Raw genomic sequence first — 26,147 nt, 5'->3', positions numbered from 1 at the left:
TTGACAGGTAGAGTTATATACGTGAGAGAGAGAGACAGAGAGAAAGGTCTTCCTTCCATTGGTTCACCCCCCACATGGCCCCTACGGCCGGCACACCGCGCTGAACCGAAGCCAGGAGCCAGGTGCTTCCTCCTGGTCTCCCATGGGGTGCAGGGCCCAAGCACTTGGGCCATCCTCCACTGCACTTCCGGGCCACAGCAGAGAGATGGACTGGAAGAGGGGCAGCCAGGACTAGAACACCGCGCCCATATGGGATGCCGGTGCCGCAGGCGGAGGATTAGCCAAGTGAGCCACGGCGCCGGCCCCAAGTCCCATTGATCTTTGATTCTATCCTTGTACCACACTACTTACTGTTTAACTTATTTACTTAACACTTAACTTTGCATTCCTAGAATAAACCTAGCTGGGTTGTGATTTATTACCATATTTATGTACTGTTGAATACAACAAAATATATATTCAACTTACACTAACTTTTTTAAAAGAAATTTTTTTTTCGAGGGCTCTGCAAGGGTATCTGTAGTGGAATTGCAGCAAAGCGGTAGCTACTGTTGCCGCAGTTGTATCTTCTGCTTCACGATGTTTCCTGTGGTCAGAAATGCGCTAAGTCGTCTCCAAGTTCGAAGCATTCAACAAACAATGGCAAGGCAGAGCCACCAGAAACGTACACCTGATTTTCATGACAAATATGGTAATATTGTATTAGCTGGTGGAACCACGTTCTGTATTGCTGTATGGACATATACAGCAACACAAATTGGAATAGAATGGAACCTGTCCCCTGTTGGCAGAGTCACCCCAAAGGAATGGAGAAATCAGTAATCATCCCAGCTGGTGTAATACTGAATTGCTTGAAAACCAACTCATAAGTGATGCCAAGTAAAAGCACTGTACCAGTCAAAATACTGCATTATTGAAGAAATAAAGTACATTTGAAACATTCAAAAAAAAAAAAAAAAGAAATTTTTTTTTCTATTTAAAAAATGTATTTGCAAGGCAGACAGAGTTCTCTCACCCACTGGCTCACTCCTCAAAAGTCCACAATGGGCAGGGCCAGGCCGGGCTTGAGCCAGAAGCCAGGAGCCAGGGGCCTGGGGCCAGGGGCCAGGGGCCAGGGGCTGGGAACTGCATTCGGGTCTTCCACGTGGGCGGCAGTGGAGCACATTCCATTTGCTGACATTTTGTTTGGAACTTCCGTGTCTGTGTCTGAGAGACTGGTCTTTAATACTGAGTTTCTTAAAATATCTTTATCAGGTTTTGGTGTCAAGGCTGTGCTTGCCTCAAGGGAGGCTGACAAACACACACCCCCTCTCCATTATCTTAAGAGTCTATGGGCCAGCGCCATGGCTCACTTGGTTAATCCTCCGCCTACGGCGCTGGCATCTCATATGGGCACTGGTTCTAGTCCCGGTTGCTCCTCTTCCAGTCCAGCTCTCTGCTGTGGCCCAGGAGGGCAACGGAGGATGGCCCAGGTCCTTGGGCCCTGCACCCGCATGGGTGACCAGGAGGAAGCAGCTGGCTCCTGGCTTCAGATAGGCGCAGCGCCGGCTGTGGTGGCCATGTGGGGGGTGAACCAGCGGAGGGAAGACCTTTCTCTCTGTCTCTAACTCTACCCGTCAAAAAAAAAAAAAAAAAAAAAAAAGTCTATGTAGGATGGGTGTCACTTCTTTCCCAAAAGGTTGGCAGAACTTACAGCTCTGCCGTTTGACCTGGGGGGTTCTTTCTGAGAATTTTTAATTCATGGAGGCAGTGTTTTAAATGAAGGATTGTTCAGCTTTTCTAGTTCTTCTTGCATACCTTTTGATAACTTTTTTTTTTTTAAGGAATTTCCCATTTCTTCTTTCCCGAACGTATTGGCCTAGGGTTGTTCACGACTTCCTCTTGCGATCTTTTAAATGAACGTGCACGGTGTTTGTAGAGATCCGCTGTCCTGGTACTGATGAACCTCGCTTTTCTCCTGCTCCGTCTCCAGCGTCTGCTGAATTTCTCAGCCTTTTCAAAGACGTAGTATTAGTCGTGGAGCCTCTCCACAGAATGTCATGTTGCTCTTTTCATTTCCTCCCTCCTGTTAGGTTTCCAGGTGACCCTTTCTTATTTTTCTGGGTCAAAGATCCCCTCGGGGACACCTGTCCTCAGCACCCACTTCACACGGCAGCCCTCTCGCTCCCACTGGCCTGGGCACGCATCACCACTCCGCGGCCCGAGCGCGTCTTCTCCTTCCTTGTTTTCTACCTCTTCTCTCCGCACCAGAACACAGTTTCCCCGAAGGCCGGGGCGCTGGTGGACCTCGGGCACCGCTGACTCCCGGACTCAGCGTCCGCTCCCTGAGTCCCACGGGAGGCGCGGTCAGCACCCAACACCTGAGGTGCTCCCAGGTAACGTCTGATGCTTGCAGAGGGACACTGAGGCCGAGGCACGACTGGAAACCCAGGTCTCGTGGCCCCTCAGCAAAAGACGGAAGGGGTGGCCAGCCGTGGCCAGCCAACCGGAAGGGCCAGAATCGTCCATCTTGAGCAGCGAGGGCCCTGCTGCACTGCGTTCCTCGCACCCGAACAAGCACGTGGGGCTGCCAGGGTCGGACCGTGGGACGCGACCGTGAAGGAACCCCCGGCATTGGCGTCGCCCCATTGCTCTTCGGTTGGTTTCAGAGACCCAGACCGGGCAAGGACGCTCGCTGGGAGGCGCACGCGGGATGTGCGCAGCCGCGTCCTGTGGCACGCGGCGGCTTCCGGCCGCGGGTGCCCGGAACCTAAATTCGGAGGCGTGCGCTTCCGACCGGAAGGTTCATCCCGACGGTCCCGGAAGCTGCGCTCGCTGCCTGGGTAACGGGCCCTGGCGGCGGCGGCTGTGGCGGCTGTGGCGGCGTGATGGACCTGGAGGAGGCGGTAAGGAGGCGGAGTGCCTGCCTGGCGGCCCCTCGAGCGCCGTGGCCGGAGGGCAGTGAGGCTGAGGAGGAGCGGCGGGAGGACGCCAGCCGGCTGCGCGGCCGGTGTGGGCAGGAGGGCCGGCGCGCGGCTGGGGGAGCGGCTGGAGTCGGGATGGGGTCGCCGAGGGCGGAGGGTGAGGCCTCTCAGGTTTGCGGGGCGGCCCCCAGCGTGGCTCCTCGCTCCTGGGCGGGACCACCCCCGGGGCCCCCTGGGTGCTGCAGGGGCGGCGGGCAGAGCCCCAGGGCCCCCAGGACTCCCGCCCGCAGGTGCCCAGCGACCGGCCCAGCACGGGGTCGCCGGAGCTGCCGACAGAAATCTATCTAAATCAATCACAGAAATCTATCTAAATCAATCAATCTATCTATCTATCTAAATCTATCAATCTATCTATGAATGACGCATCTATCTATGAATGACACACTCCGGGTGTCTGTCTGTCTATCAATCAATCAATCTATCTATCTATGAATGACACATCTATCTATGACACACTCCAGGTCGTCTATCTGTGACACATTTATCTATCTAAATCTACCAATCTATCAATCTATGACACATCTATCTATATCTATCTATCTATTCTATCTATCTTTGACACACTCCTTGGAACGCCTATCTATTCTATCAATCTATCTATGACACATCTATCTATCCATCTATCTAAATCAATCAATCTATCAATCTATCAATCTATGACACATCTATCTATATCTGTCTGTCTATCTATCTATCTATCTTTGACACACTCCTTGGAACGCCTATCTATCTATTCTTTCTATCTATCTATCTATCTATGAATGACACATCTATCTATCTATCTATGACACTCTCCGGGTCGTTGGAGCGGATTCAGGAGTGCTGGGTATCTGAGCAGCGATAAGTCACGTGGCGATAGGAGCGAGGGAGGGCTGCTGGGTGGTTCACTTCTGTGCCCGGCCGCCCCTGAGCCCCCAGCGCCCACCGAAATGCGTGCTGCGCCCAGAGTTGATGCCCGTTACGCGGCCCGATGAATAAGCAGAAACTTGAAAGAGCTCGCATACGAACGTCTGGTTTCTGGAGCTGGCCTTGAGCACCGCCGAGACGTTGGTCGGGATGCCTGGGTCCCCCTGCTGCCGCGTACCTGGGGACAGCGCGGTGGCACCCCTGCCACCCAGTGGGAGACCCAGGTTAAGCTTGGGGCTCCTGGCTGTGGCCGGGCCTTGCTTTTCTTGTGGCCATTTGGGGCGTGAACCAGGGCATGGGAGAGCTCTGTCAGTCTCTCTGCCGCGCAAATAAAAATCTTTTAAGAAATCTGATTCCGGAGCTGGCGCTGTGGGTAGAGGGTTAAGTTTAAGCTTCGCCTGCGGTGTCGATGCTTGGACAGCGGTTCGAGTCCCGGCTGCTCCACTTCTGTTCCAGCTCCCTGCCTGGGAAAGCAGCAGAGATGGCCCAAGTGCAGGGCCCCTGCACCATGTGGGAGACCTGAAGAAGCTCCTGGCTCCTGGCTTTGGCCTGGCCCAGCCCTGGCTGTTGTAGCCATTTGGGGAGTTACCCAGCTCACAGAAGCTCTTTCTCTTCTTTCGGTGTCTCTGCCTTTCAAATAAATAGATGAATCTTAAGAAAGAAAGAAAGCTGGTTCCTTGCGGTGAATGTGTGCTTTTAGTGTCCCAGAGGAACTGCAAGTGGTGTTTCTGTACTGATGCGTTCTTACCTTTTGTCATTTTTTTCTCACAGCACTATTTCAAGGTGTTTTTTTTTTTTTTAATTTACTTATTTATTTGAAAGGCAGAGTTAGAGAGAAAGGTGGGGGCGGGGGAGGCTTTCCATCTGCTGGTTCACTCCCCAAATGGTGGCAACAGCCAGAGCGGGGCTGATCTGAAACCAGGAGCCAGGAGCCTCTTCTGGGTCTCCCACACAGGTGCAGGGGCCCAAGGACTTGGGCCACCTTCTACTGCTTTCCCAGGCCACAGCAGAGAGCCGGATGGGAAGTGGAGCAGCCGGGACTGGAACTGGCTGTGGCATGTGGGTACTGCAGGCGTAGCTTTCTCCTGCCATGCCACCATGTCAGGCCCTTCAGGGATTTTTTTTTTTTTTAATAAAAACTCATCTTTGGGTCGGCGCCGCGGCTCACTAGGCTAATCCTCCGCCTAGCGGCGCCGGCACACCAGGTTCTAGTCCCGGTCGGGGCGCCGGATTCTGTCCCGGTTGCCCCTCTTCCAGGCCAGCCCTCTGCTGTGGCCAGGGAGTGCAGTGGAGGATGGCCCAGGTGCTTGGGCCCTGCACCCCATGGGAGACCAGGAGAAGCACCTGGCTCCTGGCTCCTGCCATCGGATCAGCGCGGTGTGCCGGCCGCAGCGGCCATTGGAGGGTGAACCAACGGCAAAGGAAGACCTTTCTCTCTGTCTCTCTGTCTCTCTCTCTCTCACTGTCCACTCTGCCTGTTAAAAAAAAAAAAAACTCATCTTTTTTCTAGCTTACCACCACTACATTTTTGACTTCTTTCTTTCCGCTAACAGACTGTGTCTTAGTGATTTTTAGCACCAATGTGGTTGCTCACTACTCAGAAGACTGAGTCGCCCTTCTTGTTTGCAGTGTCTCGCGGAGAGCTTTTCGATGTTCTGTGCTTTCGTATTTATCGGGTGAGATTGCCAGGAAAGCTCTGTGCGGAACTGCGCAGAAATGCAGGGTTTACACAGTGTGGGGCGTGCTTGCCGGTAACACCTTTTCTCTCCTCTTGTGCAGAGAGAGTTTCAGGAGCGCTGTACTCAATGTGCTGCTGTCTCGTGGGGTCTTACTGATGAGGGCAAATATTACTGCACATCTTGCCACAATGTTACAGAAGTAAGTAACATATCCTTTATGAATTTGCTTGGGATTTAAGAATTGCTATTTTAGCCTGGTATGTTCCCTTGCTTCCAAAGAACGATGTATTTTTATCACTCATGCAGCATACCCAATTCCAGGAAGGATGACAAGAAGTCATCCAGTGCTTACACATGAGCCAAGGGTCTGTGAGTTAGATTGAGGATCAGTTTTTGAAATTATGTTGAGCTACATTTATCAGTGACTTCCTGATTCAGGGCTTACAGGAAAGGAATTAAAATTGTACTGAGAAAGTGGTACATTTCTTTTTATTAGTTAATTCTTGACGGTTTTTAATGTGTTGTGTTAGCTTAGAGATTTGGAGGATGGAATATTAGATCGGCGACTGTTGAGAGTATCAGAAATAAGTGTTACTAACATTTTCTCTTTCTTTAGTGTTTTACAGATTGCAAGGCTTTCTTTTTATCTTGTTTTCTCATAACTGGCAGAGAAGCACTGTTAGACCTATTTATGGGTGCAACAAGTGGGGCTCACCAATTGAGTGGGCTTGCCACAGTTGCTCCGTTATAAGGTGGAACCAGAACTTGAACCTGAGGCTTCTAACTCCAGTGTTCATTTTATCCCGTCCGCTTGCTGCTGCTGCCAATGCCGCTTCTTCCTCTCCCTCCCCCTGCCCTCCTCCTCTCTTGGTTTACTTCTGTTTTATTGACGAGGAAACTACAGCTCGGAGATTCCAATTATCAGTCCTTTAGGGCTTGATAGATTGGGGGGGTCCAGGATTCTTTTCAAATTGTAAGATTTCCACATGGGCTCCAAGATATCTCCTAACTAAGAGTCAGGTGCCTCTCTTCTGACCCAGATGTGCTCTGCTGTCTTGCTGCTCTGGGCTGACGGCACTGAATGCCCCCCCTCTAAAGAGAGAAAGTCTCCGTCCTAGATAAGCTGCCAGAAGCTCTCGCTGGATATCGTCTCCTGTTTCGTCTCTGCCTGGTAGATGTGAAGCATTGGCTGGCCTTTCTGTGCAGTCCAGTAGAGGTGTTTCCAACGTCTGCTGGGACTTCTCCACACACCCGTCCTTTCACAGGGTCACCTCCATTGAGATACAGTGGTTTCCCTTTAAATCTGCCCCTGGGTCTCTTCCTTTAATTAAAAGGATTTTTTTATTAAAATAGAACACATTTCATGTATCCCAGCATACCTGCTTCTTAAGATAGAGACTGTCACACTGTCCAGTGAACCTGGGAGGCAATGCTGCCTGCACGCTGGGAGTGTCAGGTGGTAGTTCCTTATCAGGGACCACATCTGCAGAGCGGTGTGACCAAAATAATGCAGGATGTAGACCGTCTGCCGCAGGACAGACGAGCCCTTCTCTGTAGAAAAGCGATCCACTCGAAGTCTGCAGAGCCAGGAAGGAATAGTCCTTTCACCATAGAGGACTAAAAAAGGCAGATTTGAAAATGAGAAAACTGGTTGTGTAGACTTCTGCTTCTGGACAGGGTAGAGTAGCAGGGAGCCTAATGCCACTGGCTCACTTCACGTTTGGAAGACTGTCGGCCCACATGGAATAACCTGTGAAGAATGTGGGCTTCTAGAAGGTGGGCAGCGTCTTTGTGAAGGCCCAGAGCGTAGCTCCCTGCCTGCCCTCCGTGGTAGGCAGGGCTGTGTGTTGAGCGTTTTCAGTGTTTCCTGATGTGTCTGTGGCGATCCTCACATACTGTTCACCTAGAATGCGACATAGTTGGTTTCCCTTGAGTTGTGCAGTGCAGTGCTGGTGAGACCCAGTGGGAGGGGAGTGGCCAGTGAGACGGCAGTCACACAGGCGTGGAAGCCAGGGTACAGCTTGTCTGACTTCTCTGTCCCTTTCCTTGCCTACAGCTGCCTCCGCAGTTCTCCAGGCCTTCCACTCTGCTTGGAGTCTAGTCAGTTTAGATAACAAATATTTTTGGTCAGTATTTCATGGGCATTTAGTAAAAGTATAGGTTAGAATTGTGTGAGTTTAACAGATTTTTGTGATTATAAAAGCAGTGCATGTTTATTATAGAAAATTTGGAAATTGTGAGGATGAAAGGCAGTGTCGCTGACAGTACTCAACACACATTTCAGTAACTTCCTTTTAGTCTCTTTTTTTTTATTGTAGCACTAGTTTTGGATGTTTAACTACTTCTAGTGTTTTACTGTTTCACATTTTGTCAAGTCCAGATTTTACCTTTTCTTCTTGGCCACTTTTGTGAGTTTTACCTGCCTGTGCTAGATGAATGGTTTGGTATTTATTTTGACATGTCTGTGCTCTCAGTGTGCAAACCTAGTACCCCAGAATTGCTTTGAATATGATGGTTGTCGCTAGAGAGATTGCATTCCCAAAGTCTTGTTAGACACATGTCTTTTTTTCTGTTCTGAATGAGAGTTGATGCATTTCATTCTAAATATCCAAATGCGGAAGAATGTATTAATGTCCTTTGTTGATTGAAAGCTGTCACTGTCTTCCAGCAGTAAGAGTCAGTATTTTACTTCCGGTAAGTCAGAATCCTGGATGTCTGCCCCAAAGAACACTTGTGATTGAAGACTTGGCGTGAATTACACTGACCATTTAGTTATTCTAATTCTGTAAGTCTGATTAAAAATAGTACTTTTATAATTCAGAAATGAGTGATTTTAGAGTATTATTCAGACATAGAAAAGTTGGGTGAAGCTAACCTGTATGTAGGTTAGGCGTTGCCTGTTACAGCAAATACAGAAATTATTTTAATACCAAAGTATGTTTTACCTGGAGGAAAAAAGAGAGTAAATTTGACTTTTTTTGTTTGGTTTGACTTGATTTGAAAAATTTACTTAAAAGTGTGACCTAGAAGTTTATTCACTTAACAGACACTTAGTGGTTGCTGTGCTGCAGGCACTGTGTGAGGTACTCAGGTATATGGAATGGAGAAGCAACTAAGATTCACCTGAGTGCACAGTTTCCTTTGTGTTCCTGAGATGTCACCGTCGTTGATCTTGGCACTGTTTCCTCACTCGACTTCCCAGAGCACACTCAGAGGCAGGGAGGGGGATGCAGGCCACCTTCCTAAGGCTTTTTCTTTCCCGCAGAGATCCAAGGAGGTAATACACACCGAGTCCATCCCCAACACCAAGATCAAAGCCATCAGCCGCGGGCTCAAAAGAAAAAGCAAGCTGGGTAAGCTCTTTCGTCCCAGGTGCTCGGCGTTATCCATTCACATCTTTCACCTGTATGATCTGGGGCCGTGGAGTGGAATACACATGGAATCTGGAGAAAATGCCAGAGTGTCAGTCATATAACCCACAATGGAGTCAGAGCTGGTGCCTGCTGGTGATAGATTGGAAGCAGATGTCTTGACGTCCGCCCCGTTCCTGTCCTGTTTATTGTCGATGAGCTGTTTTTCCAGTGGAGCAACTCAGGCAGAAAACAGCCCTAGCGGGGGGCATGTGTTCTGTGCTGTATCTGCTGTGGATTATGAATGTGTTATAGAAGATCTTGGCTTCTGAAATGATTCGGTGGTGGAACTGGCAGGTTAAGCTCCTTAAGCCCAGTGTTCAGCTTTCAGCAGTTCATTTCTCACACTGAATTTTGAACACACCCTTTTAAAATAAGGAAGATTATTTTCCTTTAAAGTAGCCTCAGCAGGGGTGTGCTTTGCAAGATAATCTATTTCGTTTATCCAGGGAGTACATATAATTAACCATGATTGACAAGGATCTGAGGTAAAGTCTACCTGATGCTTTTTATTTTTGTAACTAATTACCTAGGACCAGATTTTCAAGTTTGAAACCAGGCTCGTGATAACGGTGGACTTTTACATGAGGTAGCTCTAAGGATACATACACATGAAAAGTGTGTACTTATACGTGTGTACGCATACATATACTGATACATGTTGATGAAATACTTTTGTGAGACACATTGACAATTACAGATGCATTACAGAGAGAAAGCCTAAGAGGCTAGCTCATGCTCCTGTTTAACCTTTAACAGTGACTTTTTATTGGGCTAAAACCTGATTAATTCTCATTAAACTTAAGGACTGGCATCTTGACTGCCAGCATCCCCATCAGAGTGCTGGTCTGAGTCTTGGCTGCTTTGCCTCTGATCTGGTTCCCTGCTGATGTTCCTGGGAACACAGGGGGATGGGGCACGTGCTTGGGTCCCTGCCACCCACATGGGAGACCAAGATGGAGTTTCTGGCTCCAGGCTTCCACCTGGCCCAGCTGTAGCTGCTGTAGCCATCTGGGGAATGAACCAGCGGATGGAAGATTGATCAATCTCACTCTTTCTCTGTCACTCTTTCAAATAAATGTCGTTTAAAAAAAATTTATCAGAGTAAAACCTGATTTAGTCTTATTTAAATAAATATGCAGTTTAAACTTAAACTTTAGGTATTTCATTAGGTGTTAGGTATCTTAGAGGCAAACCTATCATCTTAGTTTCTTCAGCTGTAAAATGAGAACAGTGATACTATTTGTTACATGAATAAAAACACTCAGGATTTATTTATTTACTTATTTAGTAAAGATTTTATTTCTTTATTTGAGAGGTAGAGTTACAGACAGGGGAGAGACAGAGAGAGGTTTCCCATCCGCTGGTTCACTCCTCAAATGTGCACAGTGGCCAGAGCTGGGCCGGTCCTAAGCCAGGAGCCAGGAGCTTCTTCCGGGTCTCCCACGCGTTGCAGAGGTGCAAGCATTCGGGCCATCTTCCACTACTTTCCCTGGCTGTAGGCAGAGAGCTAGATCAGAAGAGGAGCAGCCGGGACACTAACCGGTGTGGCGTGTCGGCACCACAGGCGGAGGCTTACCCCATTATGCCACAGTGCCGGCCCCTCAGAATGTATTTTTGATTTATATTTCTCAGATGGACAGAGATAGAATGCACTTCTATCTGCCGGTTCACTCTAAGTGCCTGTGATGACCGAGGCTAGGCCGAGGGCGAGGCTGAAGCTGGTCTTCCACCTGGGTATCAGGAACTTAATTCCTGAAGTCATCCCTGCTGCCTGCCAGGGTCTACACTAGTGGAAACCGGAGTGAGGAGCTGAATGCAGGCATGGAACCCAGACACTCTGATATGGGGTGTGGGCATCCTGACCGGCCCCTCAACCATTAGGCCAAACTTCTGCCTCCAGACTTTGAATGTAAAATACACCTTTACCAGTTTCTGAGAACACTGTGAGGAGGAAGAGAGACGTGTGTACGGCATGAGGAGCTTAAAGTCCTTCAACCTCTGCATCCCGTGGAACCCGGGCTTTCTCTGAGTGGCACTCAGGGAGGATGCTGGGTTAGTGGGCAGGCTGGGAAACCCTGTGACCTCCAAGTGTCCCCTGCCATGTGCAGGGAGGGTTTCCTGAATCCGTGCTTGTAACATGTTTAGTCACGTTGTGACCGTGCTGTGACCACAGTCCAGTGGTGAAGGCGAAACCCGGGCATCTGCAGAGTGTTTCCTTTCCTGTGGCTGGTAGTGACAGTTGGACGTGGCTCTGCTCTCATGGTGGCCGATTTCTTCCCAGCCTCCGTGGGTGTTTTGGGGTTGGAGAAGGTAGCCTCCTGCAGTCCCCAGCACATTGCTGGTGCCCGCAGGCAGTGAGCAGCAGTTTCCTTACTTGTAGTTCGTCCCTGAACCTGGAAGCGTCTCCAGAGAAGCACCACGCAGGCCGCTTTCCTCTGCTTGAATGTTCTTACCGCGCTGCTGCCCTCCTGGCTGTCAGACTACAGACCGCCATGTTGGCTTTGTGAACCGGAACTGAAAAGTGGAGGGAGCAGTGACTGCGTGTTTGCATTTAGGATTCTTCTTGGCGTTGTTCAGTAAAATTTATGTCTGTATTTTAAAGCTTATCTCACTTTAATAAGTTCTGTTTTTTGTGTTTTCCATTTGTGAGACAGAGAAAGAGAGGGAAAAAGAGAGAATGCGCTCCCATCCTCTGGTTCACTCCCCCGATGTTCCCAGGAACTCAGTCTGGGGCTCCCATGTGAGTGGCAAGGCCTCAGCTCCTTGAGCCATCACCTGCTCCCGCGCAGGGTGTGCATTAGCAGGGAGCTGCGGTCGGAGTGGAGGTCGCACTCAGACCCAGGCACCCTGCTAGGGGACGTGGACATCCCAAGCAGCCTCTTAACTGTTAGGCCAAGTGCCCACCTCTCACTTTGTCTTTTTCCTTTTTTTTTTTTTTTTTTTTTTTTAACATGGTGACTTCATTTTTCTGCTTTTTAGGTTACTATTTCAGAAAAATGATAGGTAACTGAAAATATGTTAACTCTGATAAATTATACATAGTGTTTAGTTTTAGCATTTATTTATAAATTTGCTTGATTGGAATGGAAACCCTATTTAGAGGTACAAAAAATTCAAGTTGCACTGTATAAAACATGAATTTTAGCTGTGCAGTAGCATCACTGTTGGTGAATTAGAAAGGCGAATGTCTGAAACGTGTTATTTTTCATTTAGAAAAAGGCTGGGATTGGTACGTGTGTGAAGGCTTTCAGTATATACTCTGTCAGCAAGCAGAAGCTCTGAAGACCCTTGGAGTAGGCCCGGAGCTAAAGGTGAGCCCGGCTGTGCTGCACGTTGTCGGACGCTGAACTGCAGGAGTGCAGGCCGCCAGGGTTGGTGCTAACACTAGGACTGCTGGGGGGATCGAGTTGCTCATGTGTCCGCCTCAAACCATTTAGGAGGCCGCCAGTTCTCGGAGCGTGTTTTACAAGCTGGAAATAAGCAATACATCCAAAAGAAAATTCTTAGAAAGGTGTAGGTTTCAGATATTTAGGAAATGCTGTGTTAATAAGTAAAGCAAGCAGCTTTGCAGACTTACTGATGCCTTCTGTTGGTTAATAATTTCCAGGGACTGTCCTATGTGGTGTTCACCGTGTAGAATGAAATGCTTTGTGTGCGTTTGTGGCAGCTGTCAGGACTTGAGTTCCACAGGATGCCGTCGGGGGTGAACCATGACACCCGTGCTTCTCACTGAGTGTGCATCCGCGTCACCCGAAGGTCTTGTGGAAACACAGGTCGCTAGCCCCATCCCAGAGTTTCTGAGCAGCAGGCCAGGGAGGGCCCACGAGTTTCCACTTCTAGTAGTTCCATGGAAGGCCACGCTGCCGGCCCAGGGGCCACACTTCAACTTTGCAGACTCCCTGGAGCAACACAGTATTCCTCATTACTTCAATTTCATGTTGCCTCATTCAGGTGAAAGCCACTTTGGGAATTTTTTTCTTTTTTTATCTTTTTTTTAATTAATTTTACATTTACAAAGCAAAAATTGTGAGGTAGTACCACAATGAATTCCCATACACCCCTCACCCCCTTTTCCCTGTTACCATTTCACGTTAGTGTATTTGTTGTGATTAATGAACCACATCCAGCTTCTCTGGTTCTTGTTTTTAGTTTTTGTTTTTTTTTTATCCAAACTCCTTTTATCCTTCCCCACTCCACCCAGCTTCTAGTAATCAGTGTTCTGTGTTCAGATTGAGGGTTTTGGTTTGTTTGTAACTTCCAGCTCACACAGGAGGGAGAATATGTGATATTTGTCTCTCTGTGTCTGCCTCATTTCACTGAACATGATGCCTCCAGTTCCAGTTATTTTGTTGCAGACGACAGGATTTCGTTCATTTTATAGCTGAGGGCTGTTCCGCTGTGTATAAATCACACTTGCTGTATCCAGTCATCTAGTGGTGAACAGCTGGGTTCATTCCATACTTTGGCTGTTGTGGACAATCCTGCTATAAACATGGTGGAGCAGGTGTCTCTTTGACACAGTGGTGCTGGCAAGGTCCATATATATGTAGAAGAATGAAATTAGATCCTACCTCTCACGGTGGATCAAAGACCTAAATTTAAGACCTGAATCTAGGAAGTTGCCGGGCTGAGTGGTGGACCGGACAGCAGCTTTGCCCCTAGCCAGGAGTGTAGTCCTGCGAAAGTTTTCTTTTTCTGATGCTTCATCTACATAATATGTCAAAGAGAGAGATTCAGCTAGGTAAGCTTCCGTGTCCTTTCCTCCTCTAAAGTCTTAGCTGACGAAGCGTTTGTTCAGTGTCTCTCCTGTACCTGACACTGCAGTTGCCCTCTTTAAGGGAATGTAGGTAGACATACATGTAGATGGGAGGCAGCATGTGTGGTGTGGATGTGCCCACATATTTGTATTGTAACCTGAGTTACCACTCCTTCTCTTTACCCTAGAATGAAGTTTTACATAATTTTTGGAAGCGCTATCTTCAGAAGAGCAAGCAGGCATATTGTAAAAACCCGGTCTACACCAGTGGAAGGAAAGTTACAGTAAGTCTCAGTTCCCAAAGGGGGGACTAAAGCCACGTCTTGAGAGACACAGTGATGAAGATGGGGTTCATGTGCTGCTCGGAAGGACCGGGTCACTGACAGACATGGGAACGAATTTTGACTTCTTATTAGACTACATGAAACATGAAGGAATTTGTAATGGTTAATTTTCTAGATAGAAGCTTAAGAAATTTTTATCATTGCGCTATTAGTGGTTTTTTGAATATGTATATATATATTTTAAAATATCTATTTATTTATTTGAAAATCAGAGTTACACAGAGAGAGAAGGAGAAAGAGAGAGGTCTTCCATCCCCCGGTTCACTTCCCCAGTTGGCTGCAATGGCTGGAGCTGCACCGATCTGAAGCCAGGAGCCAGGAGCTTCCTTCGATCTCCCAGGCAGGTGCAGGGGTCCAAGGACTTGGGCCATCTTCCGCTGCCTCCCGGGCCACAGCAGAGAGCTGGATTGGAAGTGGAGCAGCCAGGCCCTGAACTGACGCCCATATGGGATGCCACGCTGCAGGTGGTGGCCTCACCCGCTATGCCACAGCGCCAGCCCCTTTTTGCATATATTAATACCTACTCAAGATTCAGCTTAGTTGTCATTTCTCAGAAGCCTTGATATGAAGAAAAACACGTCTGAGTGCCGTGTGCCTCACATTCACTGGGGCGGCCGTGTCATTGTAGCAGCTTGTTTACTGCTTCAGCAGTGTGCCACGGAATGTTCCATCTGAGCGGAGGGTCAGTTCCGCTGCCAGGAACAGCAGGGTGGGCGTGACGTCCTCTCCAGAGCTGAGAAACATTGTGCATCTGTCCAGTGTAGATGTGTGAAAAGCGTGGGAGCTCAGCCCGGTGTTCCCGTGTCTGGCTGGGTCTTCATGGCTTCACATGCAGAGTTCGGTGACCCAGGACTGAGGAATGGGAGTCTGGGTGAAGAAGAGGGGACAGGCGGGCAGCGCGGACGCCTCTGAGCCCTGAGTGTCCTCACGTGGTGCTGCTGCTTGGAGTGAGACGTTCAGGGCGCTAATCGTGCAAAATGCAGGGCTCAGAGGGGCGGTAACCTGAGAAATCCACTCGGAAATGACCATTTAAGTAACTCCAGGGAAATAGTCTAAAAGGGAATATTTACAGTCATTGAATTAGGAGAAGTCATCCTGTCTTGACATAGGAAACAGATAGTTCACAAGAAGAGAAAAAGATGCTGTATAGTTCTTAGGTGACACTTTGAAAAAAGAGAGAATTATCCAAACTAAGAACTTGATCTTACATTTCACAGCTAAGATCGTTGTTGGTTATATTCATGCACTGGGACTTTGCCTAGCATGGAGAAAATACGAATCAGAACCTGGGATGCTCTGTGGCATTTTTTTTTTCACTTAGAACATTTTTAATAATGCACATAAAAAAAGTATTTGTCTTACAAAGTGTTCTGCGATCCAAATATACAACAGCTTGGAAAACAACATTTAGAAAACAAAAGCCAATGTAAAAAGAGAATGAAACAACTAAGACGTCGCAGGTATCGTATGGCTCAGGTTTACGGTTTTCTTACTGCGCCTTCAGCGTCAGAGATCTGTTCCTTCAGCTGGCTCCCCTGCTCTGCATCTAAAGAAGTGCCTTTTCTCCCTGGCTTCGTTTCACCGTCTGGATCCATCCAGTCCTCGGGAGTATCAATTAGAACTTTCCCTCTGGAGTCCCGAACACTGACGCACCTCATTTTCCCAATCAAACGTTATCATCGCTGCCGCTGCTGCTCTGTCTGGGAGACGACAGAGCTCTTGAGGTCTCACCAGTCTTTTGCTTCTTCACAGGTTTTTCTGGAGTAACTTGCTTTTTCCTCTTTAACTTTTTGTCAGCGTCACTGTCAGCGTCACTGCCAGATGACTTGAAGAAACAAGCTCCTTTGACTCAGGCATTGCTCCGTCCCTGGGCCGAACACTGCTACTCGCTCGCCACTGCGGCACTTTAGTATTTTTGGGTTAAGATTTTTTTAAAATTTATTTGACAGAGATATTAGAGATATAGATAGTTAGAGAGACCGAGAGAAAGGTCTTCCTTCCGTTGGTTCACCCCCAAAATGGGCACTACGGCTGGTGCTGTGCCGATCTGAAGCCAGGAGCCAGATGCTTCCTCCTGGTCTCCTATGCCAGTGCAGAGCCCAAGCACTTGGGCCATCCTCCACTGCACTCCCAGGCCACAGCAGAGAGGTGGACTGGAAGAGGGGCAACTGGGACTAGAACCCGGCACCCATATGGGATGCTGGTGCTGCAGGCAGAGGATTAACCAAGTGAGCCATGGTGCCGACCCTGTTAATAGTAAATACCTGTGTAAAGCAGCATTAGTATCACCCTTAAAGTGTGGTGAATAGGGGCCGGCGCCGTGGCTCACTAGGCTAATCCTCCGCCTAGCGGCGCCGGCACACCAGGTTCTAGTCCCAGTCAGGGCACCGGATTCTGTCCCGGTTGCCCCTCTTCCAGGCCAGCTCTCTGCTGTGGCCAGGGAGTGCAGTGGAGGATGGCCCAGGTGCTTGGGCCCTGCACCCCATGGGAGAACAGGAAAAGCACCTGGCTCCTGGCTCCTGCCATCGGATCAGCGCGGTGCACAGGCCGCAGCGCGCTGGCCGCGGCGGCCATTAGAGGGTGAACCAACGGCAAAGGAAGACCTTTCTCTCTGTCTCTCTATCTCACTGTCCACTCTGCCTGTCAAAAAAAAAAAAAAAAAAAAAGTGTGGTGAATAAAGAAGCAATAAGTAAAATTCTAAGCTGTTACATACATGGGTGATCTGTCATCAGTGCAGCTGTACTTCCATCTCTAATTCACCCTCCAAATACCTGCAGCAGCTAGGGCTAGGGCCAGGCCTACCCCAGGAGCCTGGAATTCCATCTGGTGTCAGGGAAACAAGTAATTGAGCCATTATTTGCTGCCTCAAGGATGTGCATTAGCAGGAAACTGGATTTGAAGAGCAGGAGCTGGGACTTGAACCAGGCACTGCAAAATGAGATATGTGCATCTGAAGCAGCAACTTAGCCGTGCCAGATGCCTGCCTCCACTAGTAAACTTGTAGGCTGGAGCCCACAGGATTACCTGATGAACGGGTACAGATGTAGAGGCAGGAGTCAGCGATGATGCCAGGGTTTCTGGCCTGAGCACCTGGATTGAAGGAGCTGCCACCAGCTAAAACGGCAGGTGGAACAGGAAGATTGAAAGTTTCGTTTTGGACGTGTTAAGGTTGAGATAGCTGTTAGACATCCTAGAGGAGATGTCAGGTGTGCAGTTAGGTATACATGTCTGGTTAAGGAGAGAGGCTGCCTGGAGATGTACATCTGAAAGCTGTCAGTTCACACTGTGCTCGTTAGTCTAAAATGCCATTGTTTGTTTACACCATTGTTGTAAGTACTCCCAGGAAAGAAAAGAAAGCTGCGAATTAAAGTGTGATATGCCCCTGACTGTAAGATATATCCTGGTTTCAGGCATGTTAAGATAGCAGAGGTTGTGGGGAGGGCTACATTTTAGAATTAAAATATAGTAGCCAATATTTAAAACCACAAGACCGTGGGATGGGTGTTGTGGTGCACTGATTTAAGCCATTGCTTGGGATGCCCACATCAGTGCTGGTGCAAGTCCCAGCACCGCCACAAGTCCAGCTTCCTGTGAATGCTCTGTGGGAGGCAGCAGGTGATGGCTCAAGTGCTTGGGCCTGTGCCACCCATGTGGGACACACAAACAGTTCTGGGCTCCTGGCTTTGCCCTGGTCCAGTCCTGGCTGTTGGGGGTATTTGGGGAGTGAGCCGTTAGATAGAAGATGTGTCTCGGTCTCTGCCTCTATCTCTTGCTCTACCTCTCAAGTAGATGAAATAAATAAATAAAATATTTAAAAAGGCCAGGTGACATCAGCAAGCTGTGAAGTCAGAGAAGAGAAGCGAGAATGAGCTCTGGGCCTCTCTAGGTTGATGTTACCAGCAAAGAAGTGTGAGGAACAGTGGTGCCGGGAGAGCACAGCTGAGAGCCACGGGTAGGGGTGCCTGGACACCAGGGCACGGAGTTCCAGAGGAGGGGTCAGCTCGGGAATGGGGAGGGCTACAGTGGAGGTGGAGATGGCAGCAGTGTGTCCCATACTGAGGAGGGACCTGGAGGCTGCGGGTCTGCATGGATCTGAAGTGGAGCAGCCAGGACTCAAACCGGTGCCCATATGGGATGTCAGCACCGCAGACGGTGGCTTTACTTGCCACCCCACAGCGCCGACCCCTGTTTTTTTGTTTTTATGGTGTTCATAATGATCAGGATGTGCGTTTCCAGAAGTTGCATTTACAGCATCCTTGCCATCATTTTATTTGTGTTATTTCTCAAGCAGGTGTTAGAAGACCACCTGAGTCATTCAGACTGGACCAGTGATCCTGAGCTAAGTGATGCTCACTGTCTGTCCTTGGTTGAAAGCTGGGCGGAGTCTCAGTCTGACGTCCAGAGTCGGAAGCCTTCCTCCAGTACCAGAGCATCGCACTCAGGTAAGCATGAGGATGTTAAAGCTGTTACTGCATCTTAGAAAATTTATCAGTCTCCTGATAAGCTAAGAGGGGAATTTGGTTTAGCAAGAATGACTTGCTGAGTCCTACGGCTAAAAGAAGGGAAAACTAGGGACCAGCACTGTGGCGGAGCGGGTGAAGCCGCTACATGCAGGGCTGGCATTCCACATGGGTGCCAGTTCGAGTCCAGGCTGCTCCACTTCCCAGTCAGCTTTCTGCTATATGGCCTGGGAAGGCAGTAGATGGCCCAAGTGTTTGGGCCCCAGCACTCACGTGGGGGACTCAGGAAGAAACTCCTGGCTTCGGATCAGTTCAGCTCTGGCCATTGCAGCCATGGGGAGTGAACCAATGGATAGAAGACCCCTCTCTCTCTTCCTATCCCTTTCTGTAACTGTGCCTTTCAAATAAATAAAAAAAGAAAGAAAGAAAGGAAAACTAAATGAAATCTTAGCATAGTTGTTTTTTTTAAAAAAGATTTATTTAGTTTTTGGGAGGCAGAGAGTTATAGACAAAGGGAGAGAGAGGGGGGGGGGTCTTGCGTCTGCTGGTTCATTCTCCAGTGGCTGCAATGGCTGGAGCTGAGCCAGTCTGAAGCGAGGAGCTTCTTCCAGTTCTCCCGTGTGGGAGGAAGAGAAGCAGGGACATGAACCAGGGCCCATATGAGATCCTGGCACCGCAGGAGGAGGCTTAGCCCACTACACCACGGCACCAGCCCCTTAGCACAAGTTTTTAAAAGGCACGCTGTCTCCAGGTGAGTATTTTTGTGTGATTTTAAACGGAGACAAGGTTAAGTAGATTTAGAAAGATGGAGGTTAGACCCTTATATAAAGGGTCTTCAAAAAGTTCCTGGGAAATGCACATTGTAAAAAAACTGCAAAGAATTTAAAGTTTTTGTACCAAGATACACTTATTTTTAATTCCATTTTTTCACTAAGTTTTTGATGTTTGTGTGGGTTCAGAATTTTCAAAGAGAAACTGCGATAGTCAGATGTTACAACTTAGCCATGGGATTAGACACAATTCAGAAATGATGGATATGTCCAGTTCTAAGCGTAAAGCTGAGTAAAATTCACCATATTACAACTGTGTGATTCCTTTACCATTTAATGCCATTCACTTACAATAGATAATGAGTATCCTTAATCTTACATAGACCTTCTCCCTAAAGCATTTATTCATTGTAGTTGTTCCAACTCTGCATTTTTTTTTTAAAGATTTATTTATTTGGTAAAGTTAGAGAGAGAGAGAGAAATGGGTCTTCTGTCCACTGGTTCACTCCCCAAATGGCCATAACGGCTGGAGCTGAGCCGATCCAAAGCCAGGAGCCAGGAGTTTCTTCTGGGTTTCTCACATGGTTGCAGGGGCCCAAGGATGTGGGCCACCCTCCGCTGCTTTCCCAGACACATTAACAGGGAGCTGGGTCGAGTGGAGCAGCTGGGACTCCAACTGACACCTGTACGGGATGCCAGTGCTGCAGGCTTTGGCTTTAACCCGCTATGCCACGGTACCGGTTCCTACATTTTTTTTTAAATCATGGTAGAGAACAGACCTTGAGAAAACAGACCAGGCATTTATTATGGATTACAAGACTCTCGTGTGCTGATAGACTTATTTGGGAAAGAGCTTTTAAACCCTCTGGTGGTGAGGATTGTTTATTGAAATAAAGGTTAAGTATGGTTATATAAAATTTTAAACAAAACGTTTTTTGTATGGACTGTTTCTTTGTGAGCTCCTTGCCCTGCAAAGATTAAAAATTTTTTTTATCAGCATATCCGCATTTCTTGCTGGACTGCACAATGACACAGATGCCAGATAAGTTACATTTTGTGTCCAAGGAAGTCAGATATTAGAATAATTGGGCAGCAACAAATTTCTGGAGTTTTCTCCTTTGTATTCCTGGGCAGACAAGAACGCAAACACAATCTTAGGAGGCTGTGATTGTGAAACCATCCAGCGTTTTTAAAAAAAGATGTTAATGCTTTTTAAGTATCATTATTGTTTACCTACATGAAGGGTTTTTTTTTTTTTAATTTTTTTAAATTTTTTGACAGGCAGAGTGGACAGTGAGAGAGAGAGACAGAGAGAAAGGTCTTCCTTTGCCGTTGGTTCACCCTCCAATGGCCGCTGCAGCCGGCGCCCTGCAGCCAGCGCACCGCACTGATCCGATGGCAGGAGCCAGGTACTTATCCTGGTTTCCCATGGGGTGCAGGGCCCAAGTACTTGGGCCATCCTCCACTGCACTCCCTGGCCACAGCAAAGAGCTGGCCTGGAAGAGGGGCAACCGGGACAGAATCCGGCGCCCCAACCGGGACTAGAACCTGGTGTGCCGGCGCTGCAAGGCGGAGGATTAGCCTAGTGAGCCGCGGCGCCGGCCTTTACTTTGTTTTTGTTTATTATTTCTAGAGCTTTCTTTTAGTATTTACATTAAAAGTAATTGCTAATATAGCTCAATATGAAACTATAAAATGTAGATAGTCACAAAGAAAATACCTGGTTTATTGTATCACCCAAAATAAGCACTATTGCTATAGTAGATCATTCCTGAAAGTTTTTTTCATGTATATGGAGAAAAGGAAAGGTTTATTGTTTTGTGAAATTGTTTTCATTCTTTAAATTTTTATTACATACATGTAATTCAAATAGTTCTGTAGTTTGTTTATGAAACATTGCAAAAATGAAATTATAGTCCTTGAGTGTCCTATTGCCAGTACATTTGTGATTTCTGTACGTTTCTCTCGAGTGTCTAGTATTACGCCAGGTTCCAGGTAGGAGGCATTAGCTGTTGCTTTCCACTGTGGAAGGTGCACTGTCCTGCATACGTCCCCCTGGCCTCCTCCCTACATGGTCACCAGTACGTGATTATGTGTTTCCCTTTTTCTGTCTTCCCAGTGTCATTATATAGTTTCTTCTTGCTAGATGAATATGTAATGCTTAACTCTTGTAAATGTATAAAGGCTGTTCAGAACTGAGCCGTGCAAATTACTGTGGTTATTTCTGCTGTATATTCCTTGGTTTTCTCAGAGTTGGTTTTTGTTTTAGTATTTGCTTAGTTTTCTCTCTATTTATTACTGATCTGCAATCTATTATTCCATTTCCTCTCAGTCCTTAACGCCTCCTGTCGACACATGGGGTGCTCTGCCTGTCTCAGCAGAAGCGCTCTCTCTGGAGCTTCTGGCTTGCTCTGATTTTTGCTGAGGTGTCTGGATACGTGGTCCCGCTGACTTTGAGGACTTTTTTCACCACCATGCTAAGGTTCCATCACCTTTCTTTTGGTGGATTTCTTTATTTTTTTTAAAGATAATGTTCTTTTTAAAAAACATATTATTTATTTTTATTTGAAAGTCAGAGCTTCAGAGAGAGAGAAAAAGAGAGGAATTGAGAGATACCTTCCATCCACTCATTTGTTCCCCACATGCCTGCAGCAGGCAAGGCTGGGCCAAGCTGAGGCCAGGAACCAGGAGCTTCTTCCAGGTCTCCCAGATGGATGGCAGGGGTGCAGGCACATGGGCCTTCAACCACTGCTTTTTCCAGGGCATTAGCAGGGAGCTGAATCAGAGAAGCGGAGCAGCCAGGACTCGAACTGGTGCCCATGTGAGATGGCAGCATCACAGGTGGCAGCTTTACCCGCTATGCCACAATGCTGGCACAATAATAACGTTCTTTAACCCTCAAATATTGTGACTATTTTTTCCCAATACCCTTAACTTTCTTTCTTTCTTTTTATTTAATTATTTGACAAGTAGAGTTATAGACAGTGAGAGAGAGAGAGAAAGAGAGAGAGAGAGAAAGGTCTTCCTTCCATTGGTTTACCCCCCAAATGGCCACTATGGCTGGCTCTGCACCGATCCGAAGCCAGGAGCCAGGTGCTTCCTCCTGGTCTCCTATGCAGGTGCAGGGGCCCAAGCACCTGGGCCATCCTCCACTGTCCTCCAGGGCCACAGCAGAGAGCTGGACTGGAAGAGGAGCAGCCAGGACTAGAACCTGGCGCCCATATGGGATGCTGGCGCCACATACGGGATCAATCAAGTGAGCCACGGCACTGGCCCCTCAATTGTTTTTAGTAGCTTTTGAAGAATTGGAATTAGTTCTTCTTTAAATGTCTGGTAGAGTTTACAGTGAAGCCATCCAGTGCTGGGCTTTTCTTTTCAGTCTTTATTACTGATTAAATTTCTGTCATGGTTATTGGCCTATTTAGTTTTCTATGTCTTCATGGCTCATATAGGTAGATTGTATGTGTCCAGGAATCTATCCGTTTTTTTCTAGGTTTCCTGTTTTGTTGGATACAGCTTTTTGTAATAATTTCTGATGGTTCTTTTTATTTCTGTGGTGTCTGTTGTTACATTTACTTTTTATCTCTACTTTTATTGATTTGGATCTTCTCTCTATTTATTCATTCATTCATTCATTTATTTATTTGAAAGACAGAGTTATATAGAGAGGTAGAGCCAGAGAGAGAGAAAGAGAGGTCTTCCATCCGCTGGTTCACTCCTCAAATGGCTACAATGGCGAGAGCTGAGCTGATACAAAGCCAGGATCCAGGAGCTTCTTCTGGGTCTCCCACATGGGAGCAGAGGCCCAAACACTTGGGCCATTATTCCACTGCTTTCCCAGGACATAGCCAAGAGCTAAATTGGAAGTGGAGCAGCCAGGACTCGAACCGGTGCCCATATGGGATGCTGGAGCTGCAGGCCAGGGCTTTAACCCACTTCACCACTGTGCTGGCCTCATCACTTTTGTTTATGTTTTCAAAAAACCCACTCTTCATTTTAGTGATCTTTTGTATTTTTTTTTTTTCAATTTTGTTTATTTCTTCTCTAATTTTAATTATTTCTTTTCTCCTACTAGTTTTGGGTTTGGTTTGCTGTTGTTTTGCTAGGTTCTTGCAATGCATTGGTAGCTCATTTATTTGGTGCTTTTCCAATTTCTTGATGCAGGCACCAATTGGTATAAACTTTCTTCTTAACACTTCTTTTGCTGTATCCCATAAGTTTTGATATGTTGCATTTCACTTTTTTTCAGAAAGTTTTTGATTTCTCCAGTGACCCCTTGTTCATTCAGGAGCATGTTGTTCAGTCTCCATGTGTTTGCATATGTTTTAGAGATTCTTGATTTGTTGATTTCCAGCTTCATTCCATTGTGGTCCGAGAAGATGCACTGTATGATTTCAATTTTTTTTTTTTTTTTTTTTTTTTTTAGTTTGCTGGGACTTGCTTTATGATCTAACATGTGGTCTGTCCTAGGGACAGTACCATGCACAGGTGAGAAGAATGTGCGTTCTGCATCTGTAGGATGACAGGTTCTGCAGATAGCCGTTAGATCCATTTGGTCAGTGGTGTCGATGAACTCTGTTGTTTCCTTGCTGATTTTCTGCCTCCTTGATCTGTCCATTACTGAAAGTAGAGTATTGAAGTCCCCCATTACTGTTGTATTGGAGTCTATGTCTCCTAGATCCCTCAGCATTTTTTTTTTTTTTTAAGATTTATTTATTTAGGGGCCGGCGCTGTGGCACAGCGAGTTAAAAGCTCTGGCCTGAGGCGCTGGCATCCCATATGGGCCTGGTTCTAGTGCCGGCTGCTCGCTCTTCTGATCCAGCTCTCTACTGTGGCCTGGGAAAGCAGTGGAAGATGACTTGAGTCCTTGGGCCCCTGCACCCGTGTGGGAGACCTGGAAGAAGCTCCTGGCTCCTGGCTTTGGATCGGTGCAGCTCCGGCTGTTGCAGCCAACTGGGGAGTGAACCAGCAGATGGAAGCCCTTTCTCTCTCTGTCTCTACCTCATTTTGTAACACTGTCTTTCAAATAAATAAAAATTTAAAAAAAAGAATCATTTATTTGAAAGTTAGGGTAACACAGAGAGAGGCAGAGGTGGAGAGAGATGAGAGGTCTTCCATCTGATGGTTCACTCCCCAGGTTCACTCTGAAGGCAGAAAATCTCCCAGTAAAAGCACAAGGGAAATCCAAAGGAAACAACAGGAATATTTATGGAAAAATGGCAGGGCCAAGTCGTTACTTATCAATAGTCACCTTAAATATAAATGTAACTCTCCAGTTAAAAAATACAGACTGGCTGAATGGATTTAAAAAGAAAACCCATCTACTTGCTGCCTACAACAAACACATCTCACCAACAAAGGTACACTTAGACAGAAACTGAAAGGATGAAAAAAGATATTCCATGCTAACAGAAACCAAAAATGGGCAGGTGTATCCATCCTAATATCAGACAAGATAGACTTTAACACAAAAACTGTTGAGATGAAGAAGAGCACTATGTAATGATTAAGGGATCAATTCAACAAGATGATGTATTATAAATGTATATGCACCTAATTAAGGGCACCTGGCTATTTAAAAGAAATGCTTGTATAGTGATGACCGTGTTTCTGTGTGCATCTTTTGTAAGGCTGCACGAGTGGTGACAGATTCTTCCTTTGATTTCTGTTTGTTATGGAAGGTCGTGATTTCACCTTCATTCATATGTGAGAGCTTGCAGGACACAGTATTCTGGGCTGACAATTTTTTTCTCTTAAGACTTAGAATATATCTTGCCATTCTCTCCTAGCCTATAGGGGTTTCATTTTTTTTTTTTTTTTAAGATTTATTTATTTATTTGAAAGTCAGAGTTACACAGAGTGAATGAGAGGCAGAGAGAGGTCTTTCATCTGCTGGTTTACTCCCCTGTTGGCCACAATGGCCAGAGCTGTGCCGATCCGAAGTTAGGAGCCAGGAGCTTCTTCCAGGTCTCCCACGTGGGGCCCAAGCATTTGGGCCATCTTCCACTGCTTTCCCAGGCCATAGCAGAGAGCTGGATGGGAAGAGGAGCAGCCAGATCTTGAACTGGTGCCCTCGTGGGATGCTGGCACTGCAGGCCATGGCTTTATCCGCTGTGTCACAGTGCTGGCCCCTGTAGGGTTTCTGATGAGACGTCCTCTCTGGGTCTAATTGGAGATCCTCTGAAAGTAATCTGGCGTTTCTGTGATTCACATTATACAATCTTTACTGTGGAGAGTCTGGCCACAGTGTGTTGTGGTGATGATCTTTTCTGGTCATGTCTGTTAGGAGTTCTGTGTGCTTCCTGTACTGGGACGTCCCTGTCTTTCTCCATATTAGGGAAATTTTCTGTAATTATTCCACTAGAAAGGTGTTCTAATCCATTATCTCTTTCCATGCCTTTAGGAACTCCTCTAAGACCTGTATGTTGGCTCATTTGATAGTTTCCCATAAATCTCTTTTATTTTTATTTTTTATTTTATTTTATTTTTTTTGACAGGCAGAGTGGACAGTGAGAGAGAGAGACAGAGAGAAAGGTCTTCCTTTTGCCGTTGGTTCACCCTCCAATGGCCACCGTGGCTGGCGCACTGCGGCCGGCGCACCGCGCTGATCCGATGGCAGGAGCCAGGTGCCTCTCCTGGTCTTCCATGGGGTGCAGGGCCCAAGTACTTGGGCCATCCTCCACTGCACTGCCTGGCCACAGCAGAGAGCTGGCCTGGAAGAAGGGCAACCGGGACAGAATCAGGTGCCCCGACCAGGACTAGAACCCGGTGTGCCGGCGGCGCAAGGCGGAGGATTAGCCTAGTGAGCTGCAGCGCCGGCCTTCTTTTAATTTTATTTCTTCTTTTTTTGTTCTG

The 26,147-nt window shown here is 47.3% G+C and overlaps 2 protein-coding genes and 1 pseudogene across 12 annotated transcripts in view; 2 read left to right on the top strand and 1 right to left on the bottom strand.

Moving 5' to 3' along the window:
- Nucleotides 1-531: 531 nt before the first annotated feature.
- On the top strand, nucleotides 532-963 carry LOC149128205 (cytochrome c oxidase subunit 7B, mitochondrial). The gene has a single exon (XM_089326820.1). The coding sequence runs from the start codon at nucleotides 580-582 to the stop codon at nucleotides 820-822; it is 243 nt and encodes an 80-aa protein (XP_089182946.1). The 5' UTR covers nucleotides 532-579; the 3' UTR covers nucleotides 823-963.
- A 1,776-nt stretch (nucleotides 964-2,739) lies between these two features.
- Nucleotides 2,740-26,147, top strand: part of TAF1B (TATA-box binding protein associated factor, RNA polymerase I subunit B) — a 69,578-nt gene continuing 46,170 nt past the window's right edge. For 5 of the 11 annotated variants that reach the window (XR_016229558.1, XR_016229556.1, XR_016229560.1 and 2 more), the window contains exons 1-6: nucleotides 2,740-2,885; nucleotides 5,649-5,747; nucleotides 8,814-8,901; nucleotides 12,175-12,272; nucleotides 13,906-14,001; nucleotides 18,354-18,504. Coding sequence is in view for 3 of the 11 variants with exons in the window: in XM_008249995.5 (XP_008248217.3) it covers nucleotides 2,868-2,885; nucleotides 5,649-5,747; nucleotides 8,814-8,901; nucleotides 12,175-12,272; nucleotides 13,906-14,001; nucleotides 18,354-18,504 (550 nt within the window). In the remaining 8 variants the exon portion in view is untranslated. Of the gene's footprint in view, nucleotides 2,886-5,648; nucleotides 5,748-8,813; nucleotides 8,902-12,174; nucleotides 12,273-13,905; nucleotides 14,002-18,350; nucleotides 18,505-26,147 lie in introns of those variants that run through there. The other 6 variants (XR_016229557.1, XR_016229555.1, XR_016229559.1 and 3 more) reach the window with 2 other exon arrangements.
- LOC108175786 (activated RNA polymerase II transcriptional coactivator p15 pseudogene) lies at nucleotides 15,409-15,918 on the bottom strand (annotated as a pseudogene).

The sequence above is a fragment of the Oryctolagus cuniculus genome, chromosome 2 (genome assembly GCF_051225735.1).
Source record: "Oryctolagus cuniculus isolate XC-2025 breed Fujian yellow rabbit chromosome 2, ASM5122573v1, whole genome shotgun sequence".
In the NCBI taxonomy this organism is placed as follows: domain Eukaryota; kingdom Metazoa; phylum Chordata; class Mammalia; order Lagomorpha; family Leporidae; genus Oryctolagus; species Oryctolagus cuniculus.
The sequence above is the reverse complement of the archived record's forward strand: the minus strand, read 5'-3'. Positions and strand labels throughout refer to the sequence as shown.